The sequence below is a fragment of the Colias croceus genome, chromosome 15 (assembly GCF_905220415.1).
Source record: "Colias croceus chromosome 15, ilColCroc2.1".
Lineage (NCBI taxonomy): Eukaryota > Metazoa > Arthropoda > Insecta > Lepidoptera > Pieridae > Colias > Colias croceus.
Window position 1 is genome coordinate 1581183 of NC_059551.1, and position 20226 is coordinate 1601408.

At 34.6% G+C, this 20226-nt stretch overlaps 1 protein-coding gene across 1 annotated transcript; it reads right to left on the bottom strand.

The window, feature by feature from the left end:
* Positions 1-966: 966 nt before the first annotated feature.
* LOC123697829 (fatty-acid amide hydrolase 2-like) lies at positions 967-19537 on the bottom strand. Its single transcript, XM_045644390.1, has 12 exons — positions 19493-19537; positions 8955-9201; positions 7789-7912; positions 7130-7301; positions 6568-6692; positions 5871-5960; positions 4684-4832; positions 4377-4459; positions 3848-4025; positions 3219-3341; positions 2393-2530; positions 967-1203 (listed from the first exon to the last, which is right to left on the bottom strand). The coding sequence occupies exons 2-12, from the start codon at positions 9177-9179 to the stop codon at positions 1060-1062; spliced, it is 1551 nt and encodes a 516-aa protein (XP_045500346.1). The 5' UTR covers positions 9180-9201; positions 19493-19537; the 3' UTR covers positions 967-1059.
* Between the last annotated feature and the right edge of the window lie 689 nt (positions 19538-20226).

The following is a 20226-nucleotide window of genomic DNA, read 5'->3' on the forward strand; positions in this document are numbered from 1 at the left end:
ATATGACTGAAGGGTGGAACTATATTTTAAAAAACATATTAAGTATGAGTAAAGATTATCCAAACATGCTGAAGTTAGTAAATTATATGAAATACTGGCTCAAAAATGACGATACCAGAAAAATGATGTCAGTTTTCAGCGAAAGACATCGCACCAATAATAATTGTTGCGAAAGTTGGAACTCGGGTTTATTAAAAATGATTGGTCGAAAACGCCCTAACATTCTACAGTTATTGAATGCATTAAAAAGAGATTCTGAACAAAAGCGAAGGCAACCAAAAAAAATACGTAAATAGCCACTGATAAGTTTATACAAGAAACACAAATGGAATTAATAAGCAGCGACATAAGCGTAGGTCATTTTTTAGATATTGTTAAATAAAATATTTTTAAGCAGTGTGATAACATCTTTACTTCATTTTATTATGAGGGGATTCTGGTGAACCGATGAGTTCACTAGGATCCCCTGGGGGATCGGGCTGGGGGATCCTGGTGGCCTCAACCTAACTGAGTCTAATTTTTTTAAATAGGTACTTAAATACAAAAAGTAAGTTATGATAGAAATAAGAGAAACGAAAAGTAAGTATGAGTCGCTGACGAGTGACGAGTAATCTTCGCTAAATTTATATTATTAAAAGTCCCCAGAATTGAATACTTTCCTGAACCTGAGTACCTACCTACCATAAGTTTGTTAACTGGATTTTTATTGATTCTAGTTTGAATGCAGGTCTAAAAATGTATTGGTCTGAATCTAGTAAATTGTTTTCCATTGTCTCGATAGGACTACCGACTAGTATAGATAATATAACAAGTAACAATAAAATAAAGGAACTATACTTTAAAAAAAGTGCATCCATTTAGTATTGTACAAAAAAAGACGTGGTACTTTTTTCACCACCATTCTGCTGCAGATTTTGTGAAGATTTTTAATTTCATTAAAACTTATGAGCTAAAAATAAACAAACATCACTTTCAGTATTTTTATTAAAACTTATTCTTAATATAAAAATAAGATAAAAATGGATAAAAAACAATTAATAACAAACTTTTCTATTTACACTATTTAACATTACAAGGCATAATAGCACCGCCGAATTCTTTCTCTAAATATTTAGCAACCGCAATGCAGAGAGCGTCGTTGTATCGCGTGGAAAGCACTTGGAGACCAAGTGGAAGACCACTGCTGTTCGTGCCTATTGGTACCTGAAATAAAAAAAACAGGTTATGTACCTTCACTAATATTTGTCATTTTTACTTTTTGCAAAAAACTATAAATTTGGATTTTTTTTACTTCCAGCAGTTTTTTCCAGCATTTTTTTAAGAAATTTCGACTAATTCCTAGTTACTAGTTAAACACGAAAATAACTCTGTCTGTTTGTCTCTCCTGGATGACAAAACCACTGAACCGAATTGGATCAAATTTGGTAAAAATATAGTTGGAGATGTTTTATCCTGGATATTCCACGAGGACCCACGCGCATGCAACTATGCAAGTTTCCTTTAACTACACGGGCAAATCCGTATATGGACAGCTAGCTTGTTTATAAGAAATGACTTATAAGAAAAAGGTACTTTGCGTTATTAGTTACGTGAACAACACAGTATTTTTTTGGAGAAATTAACTACTTTAAAATATATCACAATCAACGTATGCATTCATTGTGAACTCAGAGTTCAAGATCACGCGACCGTGTAAAAAATTGCTATTCATTGTTATCATTCATTTGCATAATATTATTCATGAGATAAGATTAGTTTAATACCTATACGAAAATAAAAGTTTATTTAGTACACTGCTTTTTGATTGCAAGAGTAAAAAGTTTTAAATTTTTATAAGTAAGGATAACATTAATAATGTTAAATAATGACTTCATTATTTTATTGAAGTGAAACTTCTCTTGACGCGTTGAGAGCAAAATTTCAAGATCTCGTCATAACCTTTATGCGTCGTACCGTCACGTCATGGAGTAAGGCGATGATTTTGGTATCATTGAATCTTGCCAAAGAAGTTTCACTTCTGACACGTGTGCTCGACACACTCGCTCTTTTTTTTTAATCGGGCCAGTAGTTTCGGAGCCTATCCAATTCAAACAATCAAATCTTTCCTCTTTATAATATTAGTATAGATTAATAATTATTAAATTCCTAAATTTCCGCCTGCGGTCTCTCCCGCGTTTCTAAAGAAAAACCCGCATAGTTCCCGTTCCCGTGGGATTTACGGGATGAAACCTATCCTATGTGTAAATCCAAGTTACCGTCTATATATGTGCTAAATTTCATTGATATCGGTTGAGTAGTATTTGCGTGAAAGAGTAACAAACATAATACACACACATACATCCATCCCCACAAACTTTCACATTTATAATACTTATTATGTAGTAGGATTTACCTGAGTAGCAGGACACTTCAGTACATTAACAATGCCAAAGAAGCCGAAGTTAAAAGGTCTCAAGAAACACGAGTAGTGATAGGGAGTCGCTTGTGGTGCACTTGGTAATAGTAGGACTCCATTGTCGCCTAATTTTTTCTAGAAAATAAATAAAAGTATTATTAAAAATGGTATAGTAAGTAAAAGATCTAAGTACTGTAGTTAACTTGTTGATGTTATAAATTTAGGTTGTAAAGAAATTGGTAAGTACTGTATCTTAATCATGGTAAGTTTGAAATCGTTACATTAAACAAGCTTGTCAAATAAAAAATTGGTTGCCTGTAAAGTCGGTATACGGGCGAAAGTTTTACGTGACAACGACTTTTTATGTCTGTCTCTCTCGTTCTTAGGCGGGCTAACCATGCCCGAGTGGAAGGGACGCGTGCCTCTCACTCGCTCTCATTGTGAGCGCATAACGTGAGCGGAGCGTAACGCAGTTTCTTAAAGTGTCACCCGGCAAACCAATTTATTGACGTTGTCACGTCAAAAGCTTGTCTTGTTGTCTCTTAGCCATTCAATTAAATGTCATCATTCAATGAACACGCTATAGTCATTCAATCAAATAGCAGATTGAACCAGATGACGCATTTGATATGAAAAAAGAATATCACTCATCATTTTAGAAAGAACATTTCAAAAATCGTTATAAATCGTAACGTAATCGTAATCGTTAACCGAAAAAATTAAATTTAACTAAGTAGCTATTAGTAAAATAAAAAATAACTAGCCCCTGGCCTGTATATTTGTGGTTTTACATATTTTTTTCCACTTATAAAACTATACTTACAGCTAAGTCATCTTTCATGTTTTGCGTGATCTCTTCCGCCCATTTGCTATTCGGTAGAGGTAAGTATCTTAATTCTATGAAACGAAGTATTAAGAATAGACAGTGTTTGCTCATCCCTATCATCTGAAAAGGAGAATAATATTAGTTATTAAATAATTAGCTGTATAAATAGCAAAAATTAATCGTCGAAATGTTTGAGCACGCATAACTTTCAAACGACGACACCAATTTGCGTCTAGGTAATTTAATAAAAAGTAAAAAAAAAAATTGATTCATAGAAAAATTATCTAAATTTTGAGCTATTGCATAGCTTCTATCGCGGGCCTTGAGCGCGGGGACCGAATCGAGAAATACCGTAACGAAAAAACCTCACGCTCCCCACTCCGACGGGCGGAGGTGTGGCTTGAAGGCATAGCGTGCAATAGCGCAACACACCGTGTCCCCGAGTGACACACGTCTTTTTTTTATTATAACTGATTTTCCTAGATCGGTTTGGAAAAAGCAATCCGATTCTAATAAAAGCAATATGTACATTTAAAAATACTAATTATTGAGATCCAACTTATGAGTACCTATGTACCTAACTACTGTGTACATTATTTTTTATTTCAGTTTAAGACTTTTTGTACCTTTTTCGCTAATTCAATAAAACCGCTAGGCTCTTTATCGCTATTACTTGCTAATGTGAAATAATTCTCCGGCTCCTTGTCCATCCAATAACTCCACAATCTGTACATGTGGTTGAAACCCTCATGGCGGTATGGAAGTACTTCTATATTTAGTTTCTCTTTTATGTTTTTGGTTACTCTGTAAATATACAATTTATGGTAAAAAATTAATTTACAAAAAGATCTTTTTAACTTTGACAGTTCGAGAAAGGCTAACAATAATAAAAAAAATTGTAAAAATAACATTTTAGAATTTTTAGTAGTTTGAGAAACGCTGCAGCTGCTTACGAATATAGACCATAGATTAAAGAGTAGAGCGATTTTTGTATCGAATGGAGCGAAAATAAAGAAAAAAATATCTAGTTTTTTTAATCGAGTTTAATCAATAATGCTTATGTTAGTTGTATTAAAATCATTATTAATTATCGAGTTTAATTAATATTGCTTTTAATATAACTTTAATTTAATAAAATTTCTTATTACTAAATACCTGTTCATAACGTCCTTCATTTCAGGCCTCATTGGGCTCATTAGGCCATCATTACTAGACTCCAAGTAGTAAAACTTTAATTTCTGTGAAAAATAACAAAAACATGTGAGAAAAAAAGACACTGGACTGTTTAAAATTATTATCTTTTTTTTATTTCCAAGCAATTAATTATCTTTTTATACGACGAAAAACGCTTGTTTAAACCATAGTTTAAGTTACGACAATTTTTGTCAAATTTTGGCGCGTTTTCGTTTATGTTTTTATAACTTCATATTTCTACTGTCTGTAAGTATGTTTGTATGCTTACCTGAACATCCACATCGGCATCCAGCTTCAGCTCATGTGCCCTATTCCCCGCTATAACCTTAGTAAGTGGAGCCAAATCTTCTGCATGCTTTGTGACAAAGCCGAGACAGAACATTGTGTCGTCTGAATGCGTTTCGCGGAAGAGGATTCCTGTTTATGAAGCAGTTTAATAATTAAATAAATTTTCAGAGATGCTCAATCACGCTCTTTTTTATTTCTAAAATAAAAAGAGCGTGATTTTCAAGCACATACGTGTCACGTTGATACCAAAATCGTCGCCTTAGGTATCTATGCGCCTAAAGAAGTTTCACTTCCGACGCGTCAGTGCTCGACACACACGCTCTTTTTTTAACAGATAGATTTATTCAAGAGGAAGGTTTTAGTATATAATTTAGTAGGCTTTAGACAAAGCAGGCGAAGGCCAAAGCCGCGGGCGGAAAGCTAGTAAAATATAATGTGTATAACTACTACAAACATGAAATAATAACAATAAGTAACAGAATCGTCGTCGTCAATAATTATGTCTTAAAAATTTGCACTTGACGTACACTTATTGTTATTGAATATGAAACAAAAACTTACAGCAGTTTTTTGTATTTTATTTTGTTAGACAATCTCCAAATTAATTTAATTTATTGTTTAAAGTAATTTGCTTCTAGTTATTATTCTGTGCCTATAGTACGGTCTACATAATATGGGCTTCATTATGAGCTCATTGTATTTTCTATAGAAAAAATAAAACACACTTCGCAATCAGTTAATATTCGCAATGAAGGTAGTCATAAATACACGAAGCACAGAGTAGTTCCACATAGAGCTTTTTTTTTATAAAAAATTTAATCCCTAAAAATATTTGTCCAGAAAAAGATGTAACAAATTATTATGAGGATTATGACGAAAATTATTACGAAAATGACAACATTGATTTGAAAAAAAATATTTACGATATCATCACTACATACTACTACCACACTACTAATACCTACATAGTAAAAAACAAAGTCGCTTTCCCTGTCCCTATGTCCCTATGTATGCTTAAATCTTTAAAACTACGCAATGGATTTTTATGCGGTTTTTTTTTAATAGATAGAGTGATTCAAGAGGAAGATTTTAGTACACATATATTAGGTTTTAGTCAAAGCGGGCGACGCCGCGGGCGGTAAGCTAGTATTTAATAAAATATCTTACCTTTAGAGCTAGTAACACCAGCGGTAGGGTGGTGTCCAAATATACCACAATACATGGCTGGCATACGAGTAGACCCGCCTATGTCAGAACCTGAACAAATAAAAATACGGTAAGTACGTATAATTTAATTGGTAACATCCTCTCCTTCCCTATCCTCATTCCCTCCCATCCTCATTCCCTCCCATCCTCGTCCCTTCTACCTAACTCCTTCAAAATCCCTTTGAGGATAGCAACACATCCACTTCCCAGTGGAGTGGATGCTTATGGGCGGCGTGTATCGCTTAACACCAGGCGACGCGTCTGCCCGTTTGCTGTCCTATACCATAAAAAAAAAACAAAAACAAATATCTTTAGACGCAGGTATGGACTCATAAGCCAGAGGCCCAGATTTAAGGCAGGATTGTAAAAAAATAAAAAAGTAAAACCAAAACATAATACTATACTCTACATTGAAAATTGAAATCATACACGTAATTTTTTAAACTGCATTTTTTAAATAATATATTATGTGACGTGTGGCACTCGGGAATTGCCGCGGTAAAGTTCCCCTTATATTACTTTACTCTTTGCGGTAAAGCTTCAAGTGCCTTCAAGCCACACCTCCGCCCGTCGGAGTGGGGGAGCGTGAGGTTTTTTCGTTACGGAATTTAAGTTAAGTAGTTAAATAAACAAATATTTTTATTTATAAACAACTTACAAAGACTAATCGGTGTAGCGTAAGACGCAGTGAGAGAGGCCTCCGCGCCACTGGAGCCCCCGGGGCTTCGCCCTGTGTGCTGCGGGTTTTTGGTCATACCGTACACTGGGTTACGGGTTTCTTGCCTGGAGAGGAATTATGTATGTTAATGAACGCTAAATGGCGCTGTTTAGTTAAAGGTTTAAGGAAGAGGTAAGGCTTTTTATTTAAGTCCTTACTAAGCATGAAAAATAAATATATGGAAAACAGGATGTCTCAACTTAAACATGACATAAAATTATTTTCTCAAGAAAAATTTAGCATTCGATAAATGACGGAATTTTCAATTCCACACTACAAACTCAAACTCAAACTATTTATTCAATTAGACTTCTTATAAATCACTTTCGAATCGTCATAACAATTTTTAACATTTACCACTGATTTGGAAAGCAGTATCTATGGAGAAGAACCGGCAAGAAACTCCATAGCTGCTATTTTAAAATCATGTCAATATTACCTACAAGTTGTAAAACATGTCAATACAAGTAAAAGTTATTCTACCAATTTCCTTTAGACTAACCATATAAGTAGTTCAGGTAGATTGCTAGTAGCCACAGGTATGGCCCCAGCCTCCTTCAATACCAGGATCCCATCACTATCTTCTGTGGCAATATCATTCCGCCGTGACCACAGACCCAGCGTGATAGGCATGCCTTTCATGGCTTGACTCTCTTTTGTTGTGAATGGTACACCTTTTGTAAATAATAATAAAAGTGTTTTTGTTACTGATGAAAGATATAAAATTGGATTAGGCCGACTTTAATAAGGCCATATGAATAAAAAAAAACATTGATCACGGCCCACGGGGGAATCGAACCCGCGTCTTTGCCTTTCTGGGGCGACGCATGACCCGTGATCCCGCCAGAGCAATCGAATTATTTATACTCTTTTGGTTTTATTTCTATCCAAATCATCCAAAATTCTCATTTATAAAGCATTTGAATGCTATAAAATTAGATTTCAAAATTCAAAGGTAAAGCAAAAACTCGGGTTACTAAATAGTTACTACGTATAAAGTTCATATAACGTAGTAACTATTAAGTTATGTGTAGTTCATGGCAAAATAATGGTGCCCTATTAGGATCAAAAACGATTATTTTACGATTAAAATTTACGAATACGATTAATTTTCTAATCTTAATAATTCTCAAAAGCATAATAGGAAAATAATAATCTTACCAAGGAAAGGTTTCTTGGCCATCTCCTCCGAGAGGCCAGCGGCGATCTGCCGGTCTACCTCTCTTGCTTCCTCTAGCGCAGCTTCATACCTTTCTGCTGTTATCGCATTTATTATAGGATTTACCTGCGTAACCAATATTTAAATAGTATTAGTACCCTCTTTAATTGTTATTCTTTGCCGGCTACTCACGTACCTGCCGCAGGGGCAATATTAGAACAATCTCGGTTGCACGGCGGACGGAGCAATTTCAGTTGTCCTTAAATTGCCCCTGCTTACTTATACACGTCACATTGATTGAGCCAATTCCAATATTGCTCCTGCTGCAGGTAGGTGAATAGCCGGTTTTACTTTTTGATATAAATTCATCTTAATGGGCCCTCTTCACAATGGGCAGTGTTGGGCGAGCAGAGGCAATCACGATAGTGTAGAGGGCCTAAATGTCTATGATCGGCCGTCCTTGTAGATGTTTATTCATAATCACCGTAATGGCGGAAAACATTGACGAGCATTTGCTGGGCCAACGCTGCCATGACTAGGACCCATTATGTTGTAATGCAATTGATTATTAAAACAACATCAACATAGTGACTGATTGCGCCTACAATAACTATTACTGCTATTAATATTACAGTAACTAGTACTAGTAGATAGAAATCATTGTAGAGTATACATTTATGATTATAGAACGTTTGCTAATGAGTATATAGTAATAATCTAATTTGTTTACGATAGGGCCCTGAGGTTTCTAGTAGGGCCCTAACATTTAGATTACTCGTAACTAATTTATTTTTACTTTTGATTTTATGATCAAACTCTGTTTACTAACTTGTAGTTTTAGAACGGCTAACTAGTGATAGTAAAAAATATTGAATTACAAAATACATTTTAAGTCTATTCCAAAGAAATTTAATATCCGTGAGTGAAAGCCGCACAGTGGTTGTTGTAAACGCTCTATGGTCTACTTGATAGAGATTGTTTGAGTTTTTTGGTCTTGTTTTGACGTTTTTTAAGAAACGATAACTTACGCACACGGCACAGTAATAGAAATTGTAAGAACTGAGATTATTGAGGTTTTACTTTCATAAAATTAAAGCATAAGTAACAGCTATCTTCTGTTCTATATAACGGATCTGTATTTATTTATTATAATTGAGTAGGTACATACCAATTGAATTCGTTCTATAACTGCTTTCACCAAATCTTCAGATTTCAATTCTTTATTTTTTATCTTCCTCGCTAGCGTTACTGCACTGTTCGCTAATATAGCATGTTCTTCACTCAAATCTGGTATTGTTTTCTTTTTACATTCCCAATATAATGAAAATATAAAGTCTATCACACTATCCAGGAACAGTCGGAAGTAATAACATATGTTACTGCAGACTGACATGATGAAACGCTCTTATCTATATCTGAAACAATATTTTATAATTAATAAACTAATTTACCAAACGATAGGTAACAATAGTATAAAAATGCATATATAGGTAGGTAGTATAATAAAATTTTATAATAGAAATTTATATCTAATAGTCACGAAATCATATTGTAGGTATGTACCTTGGTCCTACCATATAGGTCGTTTTATAAGGTAGGTAGGTATAAAACACAGTTGACAGATATAAACTACGTACATATATAAAACTACTTTATTTTTCGTGAATTTTAGTTATCTTTTCGTTGAGTGGAAGAAATCGTATAAATTCTATCCAAACAAATATAATGATGAACTAAAAAAATCTAATCGCCCGCCTCATTGACCGCTTTGAAAAATCCATACTAATATTATAAATGCGAAAGTAACTCTGTCTGTCTGTCACTCAATCACGCCTAAACTACTGAACCAATTTTCATGAAATTTGGTATGGAGATATTTTGATACCCGAGAAAGGACATAGGCTACTTTTTATCCCGGGAAAATGACGCAATCCTGGAAATCACACGGGAACGGGAACTATGCGGGTTTTTCATTCAAAACGCGGGTGAAACCGCGGGCGGAAAGCTAGTTGTTTATAAATATCATGAAGGCAAACTAAAATTATTAAAAAAAAATGAGATATACTTATTTCGCGTGCGCTACGAAAACTAAATGATACATAATTATAATAACCTCCTGAGACCCAGGATTTTTTTCTCTTTCTTTTGTAATAAAAATTAGCTGTATCTGTTCTAATGCAATTATAAATATTCAAAAAAATTGTAAAAAAAATCTTTCGTGGAAAACTTGGATTTTCTTTATGTCATGTATATATTACAGGGGGTCCCAGTTCCAAGTGTAATAAGTTTATGAAAATGAAGAAAAACTACATGTTTTTTTAGTTATTATATATTTTTAAACTTGAATCTAAATAGTTATTATTCTATCCATTGTTCTGTGTCTATTTTTTGTACCTTGGTTCATAGATAGGTATTTTTAAGGGTGAGAAACGACCAGTTCATGTATTTTGCACCGGCGTAGTGGTGTATTTATATTGTCACGTCCACCCCTAGGTCTTATTTCTAATCCATCCTCTCGGTCAGCCTCCCCATAAGCTTGGTCCACGTCATGTGCGTCCCCGAGATGGTCTGCCAACAACTGAAGATGACATACATAGTGACGATTCTGTTCTGAAATGACTCATACTCATTGGACGAATGGAAGAAGAATCATGTTCTGGTATTTGGGCGGCTTCATCGGTATCATTTGGGGTATTATCTTCATCTCAAACATTTATTTATTCAATTAGACTTCTTCTAAAAGCAATTTTGAATCGTCACAACAGTATTAACATTTACCACCGATTCGGAAAGCAGTATCTATGGAGAAGAACCGGCAAGAAACTCCATAGGTCCATCATATAGGTCAATATTTGACTCATCCAGGTGTTGGTAGATCTCAGTATCTTATAATCCTTGGAAATTATAATAAAATCTGTAACATAAACTAAAGAATGTCATATAGGTAATACATGGGACTCTAGTAACCAATACCAATTTGGCAAGAATTGAGACCAAATGTCTTACCAGTATGACATAAAAGAAAACATTAATATTTTTCACAAGTTTTAGATTTATCTTACAAAATAACTATTGCAGTTGCAGAAATAATATCTATTATCATTAGATATACAAAGATATACTGCAATATACGAATGGTTCCACTAGAAATATAAGATTACTGACCACGTGTTTGCCGTCGCACAGCCACCGTCAACTTCGAAATGAGAATACTTCAAATCACTGTCACTTATAAAACCAAAATCCGTTTAATATAGTGGATGACATACCACTACATAGATTTGAGGTATTATTCGCGCATATACGCAAAAGATGGCGTTGAAATATTTTTTTATTGTTTATGTAATATATATATGACCGCAGGCCCCAGGAGGATAATCTATAAATTAATTTTTTACTCACAAATATTGAGATAACTCCGCGATGGCGTATAGGTATTATTATTAGTCTGTGGCGATGGTATATATAAACCACTCTACCAAAAATTATAACAGATTTCGTTTAAAATTTTAAGTTAGGTACAAATATGGATGGAATCTGAAAGCTGTGAAATGGGTACAGGGTATCAGAATAATTTATCCTTATCATAATTTAATTGTTTGATAAATAAGATTGATTATTATAAGATAAACCATCAATCGTATAAATGTAAATTAAGGTTAAAAATTAAAATGTGAAAATGTGAATAAATGTGAAGAAAATACGAGCTTATAAAACCAGTCAAATTAATTCTGATCATGATCTTAGTCAATCTTGGTCCAAGTCCAAGGCAATCTAGTTCTATTTGTATCATGAGAATAATAATAATGTTTATTTTAAAATTTTTCTGAATATTATAATTACTGTCTATCCATAGTTACTAATATTATAAATGCGAAAGTAACTCTGTCTGTCTGTCTGTTACTAATCACGCCGAAACTACTGAACCAATTATCATGGGTATGGAGATATTGTGATAGCCGAGAAAGGACAATGGACATAGGCTACTTATTATCCCGGGAAAATGACGCAATACAGAAAATCCCACGGGAACGGGAACTACGCGGGTTTTCCTTTGACTGCGCGGGCGAAGCCGCGGGCGGAAACCTAGTTTTACATATATACTTAAATTACGTATTTCAACATTTTTTTGAGCATTTTCCCACGTATCAAATACGAAGTAACTTTGTAAGTACGTCATCGCAATGTAATTTATATCTCATTTTAAAATAAAAAAAAGGTAAGTATATAAATTAAATACAGTATTATTGACGATTTATTTACGTAAGTACATAATATTATTGTAATCCTAGCAGGAATCTATACATATAATAAATCTGTAGAAGGGTCAATTCTGTACATTGAAAATATTGAAAAAATAAATAGCAGGGAGTGTTACTGGATCGATTCCAAGCCCAAATATGTGATTAAAAAAATTTTTGTCTGTCTGTCTGTCTGTCTACAATGTTCAGGCATCACGTGAAAACTAACGGTTCGATTTCGATGAAACTTGGTATAATTATACCTTATTATCCTGGGCATAAAATAGGATACCTAATTTTTATCCCGGAAAAATACGTAGAAAAAAAATAAATCGTAATTTTTCTTAATTTTTCCGCGCCGACGGAGTCGCGGGTGGAAGCTAGTATGTACTAAGTATAAGAATATGTACCCATTTCAAGTCATCAAAATCTTTCCAGGGCTGATAAAATCTTGTTATTACTGGTCGTTCTCACGACTTGTTTTTATTACTAAACCTAGTTAAATAATGTGTTAGGCCGGTTTTTCTTAATTAATTATAATAATTATACATATATTACTACATATTAGGTACATATTTACGTTATGTAGAGCTCTGTGTAGTCGGTAGGTTTTCGTATAATATTTTGTAAAGTACACATATGATCGTATTGTATAATCTTATATTATATAAAAATGAATCCCAAAATGTGTTGGTAAGCGCATAACTCGAGAACGGCTGAACCGATTTCGATAATTCTTTTTTTATTATATTTCTTGAAGTACGAGGATGGATCTTATGTGGAGAAAACGTAAACATGTACCACGGGCGAAGCCGGGGCGGACCGCTAGTCTTCTTATATATAAAAATGAATCGCAAAATGTGTTGGTAAGCGCATAACTCGAGAACGGCTGAACCGATTTCGATAATTCTTTTTTTATTATATTCCTTGAAGTACGAGGATGGTTCTTATGTAGAAAAAACGTAAATATGTACCACGGGCGAAGCCGGGTCGGACCGCTAGTCTTATATATAAAAATGAATCGCAAAATGTGTTGGTAAGCGCATAACTCGAGAACGGCTGAACCGATTTCGATAATTCTTTTTTTATTATATTCCTTGAAGTACGAGGATGTATCTTATGTAGAGAAAACGTAAACATGTTCCTCGGGCGAAGCCGGGGTGCACCGCTAGTATAATATAAAAATTAGGGATGCGCCGAATACCGAATACATATTCGGTATTCGGCATATTCGGCATCTTTTTCACTATTCGTATTCGGCCGAATTATTCGGTTTTGGTGCCGAATATATTCGGTATCAGTATTTCTACTTTCTTGGCTATAGAACTAAATAAATAACTTCATATTATGAATGATTTATGTCATACTATACACAAGTCAAAGAAATCCTATGAAGAATGTGTTGAACCTAAGGTATATAAAATAAAACAATCATTACATTTCAAATCAACGTTTATTTTGTAAATTTACATCAACATAATTTAATCATGTTTATTATTAGCACTTAGTCATTATTTAATATTTATTATATGTACTTTAAATCCTGAAGTCTGAAGACAATGCTTTTAGTCCCAATAGAATGACATTATTTTTTTAAACTATAGTCAACATTCACTGGCACTGCGCCCTACTCGAGAAATAACACAATCACACAAATTACACTTAGGTAATAGTCCGGTCTATTTAAGCCTAAAATCAGGAGGAAGGTTACATAAATTCCCATAAAGCTGAATATTGGCATAGTTGTTCAAAACATCATTATAAAGAAAATCTCAAAAGTCCTCATCGTTCCGAGGTGTGCTAAAAATTTGGCACGGGGTCAAAGGTCAAAAAAATGAGTTTTTTGCGATTTTTAGCGAAACGGTGAGTTTTTTCGCAAAATTACCCCAGTACAAAATTGTAGATCACAAAATTCTCTACAAAAAATATATCAATAATTTTTTTCCTAAAAGCCACCATTTTGGAGATATAACGTTCCGAAAAGTTGGATCAGTCGTAATCCCTCTATTTTGCACACGTACGCCACATATATATATGGTAATTCAACTCAACAACATGTTATCACCAACGGAGTTCAATTTCTTCTTGCTATGTACGGAGCCCCCAAAAAAACCACTTGCTTAGATAAGTTGCGATACACATCTTTCGTGAAAAATACGCGTAATAAAAAACAAGTCAACTTAGCTTCTCTTCCTCCAACCTCAGTAGCTGCTCATCAACATCTGTTTCGGGTATATTACCAAGTTCAAGTGTGGCTTGGCAATCAGCTGGACCCTAAAGACTGGGGTTGGAAGTTGATCGACAATACACTAGAGCCAGTTCAAACTTTACTTCCACCAGCACCTGAGAAACTTCTCAACACAATATTTTGCAACTGCAAGAAAGGGTGTAGTGCAAAATGTGGTTGCAGAAAAGTTGGACTGTTTTGTTCCCTGGCATGCACACACTGTCAAGGCCGATCATGCTCGAATGTTGAGTCACCAACTCTTGAAGATTCGTTTGATACCGATCAGGAATCGCTATTGGGGCAGTTTACGTGTGAAATAGAACAAGAAGAAGAAGAAGAACAAGAGGATGAACAGGAAGAAGAAGGAGAAGAAGATCAAGAAGAAGAAGAAACAGAAATCTTGGACAGTTATGAATCAGACGACTAACTTTTTATTTTAAGTACTTTATTTAATTACACCGCCGTTGTTTTTGCCCACTATAATATATAATATTATTTTGCAATAGTTTTAAAACATATAAAATCTCAGCAGACCCGTGGAATAGGCCTACTGGGGAAACCACGTTAAAAAAAACGCGCTTTGTACACTACCTCATAGGTGGCGTGGAAACGTGTGCAAAATAGAGGGATTACGACTGATCCAACTTTTCGGAACGTTATATCTCCAAAATGGTGGCTTTTAGGAAAAAAATTATTGATATATTTTTTGTAGAGAATTTTGTGATCTACAATTTTGTACTGGGGTAATTTTGCGAAAAAACTCACCGTTTCGCTAAAAATCGCAAAAAACTCATTTTTTTGACCTTTGACCCCGTGCCAAATTTTTAGCACACCTCGGAACGATGAGGACTTTTGAGATTTTCTTTATAATGATGTTTTGAACAACTATGCCAATATTCAGCTTTATGGGAATTTATGTAAACTTGAATGTGTAAATAGACCGGACTATAACTTTTGTTTTGTCATCTTGCATTTCATAAAAAAAGTCCCAAGCTCGCGATCTTTTACGTCCGCTCATATTGTAAACACTAACTTAAAGTAAAAATATAAAACTTTTAAACAATATAAAAATTTTAATATTCTTTTGTTTTAATTTGTAACGTATTCGTGCGATGTTTCAACACAACTGAGATGGCACGGAGTGCGCGGGCGATATACGCGGGTGCAGTGACGGATTAAGACTACTAGATGCCCTAAGCAATTCATGCCTGTGGGCCCCCCTATCCGTATGTCGACTAGAATCGGTCTTTAAACCTTTACCGCCTAAAAACATTAGTTTTTTGTAAAATAAGATGATGAGATGTAACGTATTTTATAAGTGGAGTAGGTGCGACAATAATAAAAACCAAAGCATAATTTATTTATTTATTGAAATGCGCCTTGCGGCTTTTCCGAGCATTGAATTCACGCAAGATAGTATTAACGTCTAACGTTTTTAACATATCGGACTCTATGTACAATATCGATAAATTATCGAGCCGAAATTATTAATATTATTGTATCATCTTTGTTCTTTTTTCATTTTTTAATATTTTTAATTTTGAAAAAGAACGTTCCGCTGAGCAATTTGTAATCATATGCGATAAAAATATACGCAGGGCTGTTTCCACATTAGGGAAAGCTGATTCAATCTTATCATCATGTAGGTATTATTTTATACAATTGTCCGTGAGTTTGATGTAAACTTGTGCGAGCCGAATCACTGGGTCTGGAACTTATTTTATATGACATATGAATGAAACTGTTGAATTTCTGTTATTAATTCGGTTTTAAGAGGAGGCTCCCTAACATAATTTCTGGCACTGAGAGACCGGTTACGGTACTGTCTAGACGCTAACACAGCCGTAATAAAGCTGAATATCGCATGCGCTCTTTGATCGCGTTCGAGCTCGAAAAGTAAGTCTCAATTCTTATTTCGTTTATAACTTAAGTAATAATTGATCTAGAGAAAAAATATCTTGGGATTCCATAGTAAACTCTATTTTCTTACTGTTAACATTTATTTTAGACATAAAGTCCAAGTAAATCTTTAAAAAAATGTAATAATCCTTAAAAAAGGCATGATTTTTGAATAATAAATGAATCGAGCGAAAATGTTACAATTACGTAACTGTCTTGTACATCGAAAGAAAAAGACCCAATCCATACTAATACATATTATAAATGGGAAAGTAACTCTGTCTGTCTGTCTGTTACTCAATCACGCCTAAACTACTGAACCAATTTTCATGAAATTTGGTATGGAGATATTTTGATACCTAAGAAAGGACATAGGCTACTTTTTATCCCGGGAAAATGACGCAATCCAGGAAATCCCACGGGAACGGGAACTATGCGGGTTTTTCTTTGACTGCGCGGGCGAAGCCGCGGGCGGAAACCTAGTAAATCTTAAACTAAAGTTCCATTTTGATTGTATGTGTGCCTGTTTCAGAATATTAATGCAAATTCACATAAAATTTAGGGAGCCTACCCTTAAGGTCTTCTGGATATGTGTTTACTAGATTTGTACTGTGCTGACTGTATTCTGCAGTTTGATCGGGACACATAATTTTATCGGCATCGGGTATTTTATTCAAGAATGAGAATTTGTCTGATGTTTCTTTGTATATTTTTCCACGACGTGATGCCCTGAGGACGGATTTTTTTTTGTGCTTTTTCTGGTGCCCCCTCAGGCCTGATGCCCTAAGCAATTGCTTAATTTGATTAAGGGTTAATCCGTCACTGCGCGGGTGGCGGGCGGTGAGGTAGGCTCGCTCGCCACCGAGCCAGCAGCTACTTGCGACCCGTTAGAACCGGTTTACGCATCACAAAACATTGAACCGAATAATTCGGCCGAATATTCGGTTCGGTAAGGTTTTAACCGAATAGTATTCGGTATTCGGTTATTCGGTGAAACCACTATTCGGCGCATCTCTAATAAAAATGAATCCCAAAATGTGTTGGTAAGCGCATAACTTGAGAACGGCTGAACCGATTTCGATAATCATTTTTTTATTATATTCCTTGAAGTACGAGGATGGTTCTTATGTAGAGAAAACGTAAACATGTACCACGGTCGAATCCGGGGCGGACCGCTAGTACCTACTTACATATTAATATTATAATGTTATACCTACCATTTATATATAAGATGACATTATTTACAAATCAATATGCCAATATTGTTCTTGACTTGTAAATACACTATTTTAAATAAACATACTTAATGTTACGTAACCAGTAAGTAAATGAGGTTTTCTCAGACAATTTCTCTACTGTTTTGTCATTATAATATGTAAGTCATTTAAGGCCGATTTTAAACACGCAAGATTTTGTAAGTCGGGCTTCGTAATGCAGGTCAATGAACTCCCTTACATTGCCTAACTGCTAACATAAAGTAGACTGTAGAATAGCATTAGGTAAATTTAAAGCAATTATTGTTTTCATATATTTTTGTTTAGTATTGTCTTTTTTGGAGCAGTGGTGGCTCAGTGGTGAGACCTCGGACCGGGGTTCGAGACCAGGCGAGCGCGCAGGAATTAAATTGATTTTTCAATTTATCTGCGCATGTTGTAACATCACCACTGCTCGAACGGTGAAGGAAAACATCGTGAGGAAACCGACATGTCGAAGAATTAAAAAGTTTGACGACATGTGTCATCCGCCAACACGCACTTGGCCAGCGTGGTGGATTATGGCCTGTACCCTCATAGGAGGCCCGTGTCCCAGCAGTGGGAACGTATCTGGGCTGATGATGATTGATTGATGATTGATTGTCTTTTTAATACGCTCAGAATACCTATTAGCTTCACCAAATCACCAGTATGTTTGCATGTAAGTAACTGACTTCTTTAGCGGACACATATTTATTACCTAGGTTTTTTATATTATCCAGGATCGGTGACAATGCAGTAGTTTACTGTTTAATAAGTTTATTTTAGTAGGACTAGCTGTTCCGCTCGGTTTCACCCACATTGCTCCGTTCCTGTTGGTCTTAGCGTGATGATATTATACGTATAGCCTACTAGATTTCCACCCGCGGCATCGCCCGCGCAGTCAAAGAAAAACCCGCATAGTTCCCGTTCCCGTGGGATTTCCGGGATAAAACTTATCCTATGTCCTTTCTGGGGTATCAAAATATCTCTATACCAAATTTCATGCAAATTGGGTCAGTAGTTAAGGCGTGATTGAGTAACAGACAGACAGACAGATTTACTTTCGCATTTATAATATTAGTATGGATAGCCTTCCTCGATAAATGGGCTATCTAACACCGAAATAATTTTCAAATCGGACCAGTAGTTCCTGAGATTAGCGCGTTCAAACGAACAAACTCTTCAGCTTTATAATATTAGTATAGATTTATACCGACGTATTCTTTTACATAACACCAGTCACCACATAGGTATTTTAGAACCTACCTAATTGGCTTTCTCGTTTAAAATTACCTAATTTAAACTAGTTTTGTATTAATAGACGTAGGAGTCAAGAGTAAGATCAATATCAACAATAATAATTTATGTAGGTATGACCGGATATAATCTTGCAGAGGGCCGCGTTGTGATTCGAGATGCAACAAAGTTGTTGAACTACATTTTTGTGTAAACCTACTATGTTATTTATACAATATACATATAATAAAATCGTAGGAAAGTCAAAACGGTAGGTACATTGAATATTTTTTTTGAATAATACTGGGCGTGATCTTCAATAGATATCGTAGCCAAAAATATAGGCTTTAGAATTTTTGTCTGCGTGTCTGTATGTATAAACTGTCCGCCTAAACTCAAAAGACATAAGATAGGCTTTATCTCGGAAATCCCACGGGAACGGAAACTGCAGGTTTTTCTTTGACTACGCGCGTGAAGCTGCTGGCGGAAAGGCGAAAGCTAGTTTTATAATATTATATATAAACCACTTATTTTTTTTGTCTTATCTTCGTTTTATCTATTAAATAATATACCTACCTACTAATCCTCTCAGAATTTTTAAATACATTTTTACCAATTTTTTTTTTATAATTAATCATAGTTAGAAAAACAACATTTCATTTAGATAAACACATAACTTAATCAAGTTTGAATTTCCGGTTATACACTTAACATAATCAGATGGTAATTATAAAACCTATCATTGTTTATCACAAAATAATTGCTTAATTAAGATCATTTGCTCAGAACACACGCGAACAACTGCAATAGCTTTTTAACTTTAAAAGAAAATCTTCAATTTCGTTTTATTATAAAGATATTTACTTACTTAGAGGTCAACATAAAACACTAAAATATTATAATTTTAAACACATGTAACACTAACGCAAGGCGCATAGAGACTGGTACCGAAATATTGCCTACTCCGAGCCGGCACTATGAATACATTTACATCATGAATATATTTTATTTAATGGTCCAAGCATGATAACGTCAATGTAGATTGTAAACAACTAAAACTTAATAGGCTCTTTTTTACCCCTGGTCACTCCCGCCTCTGGGCCTTTTTAGGGCTCCGTAACAAAATTTACTAAACTTTCGTCATGTCCGTCTATACTAGGCTTAGATATTATGTCCATATCACCATCTATATTAATAAGATATATCAAGCTATATTTGCCACACAGTTGATAAGACGTGTGGCCCACACTTATCAATCTTTAATAAATAAATAAAAAAATAAAATTTATTAGCAACTTGAAATATAACATTATAATAATGCTCTGCCTTCTGAACTAGGTCTCAGAAGGCAGTGCCTTCCCTTACAAATTCCATATTACAATATATTTGACAAGTTAACAAAATAAAATAATAATAAATACGAAGAAACCATCGAGAATATATATTTTAGGCACCTCCCATACCTACATGATAAGTGAAAAGTGAAACATAATAATTTTCCCCTCGACAATCGACATGCGAAGTCATTGTATAAATTGTTCGCCTACTGAAATAATAGGATCAAAAGTGGCCCTTTTTTGAGACGGAACCCTTCACTGCATG

Coding starts and splice junctions, on each gene's coding strand:
- LOC123697829 (XM_045644390.1), bottom strand. CDS start 9,179: ATGTCAGTCTGCAGTAACATATGTTATTACTTCCGACTGTTCCTGGAT. Junction 3,342..3,847: donor TTATTGAATTAGCGAAAAAG/GTACAAAAAGTC, acceptor TCTCCTTTTCAG/ATGATAGGGATGAGCAAACA. Junction 2,531..3,218: donor ACATGAAAGATGACTTAGCT/GTAAGTATAGTT, acceptor TTTATTTTCTAG/AAAAAATTAGGCGACAATGG.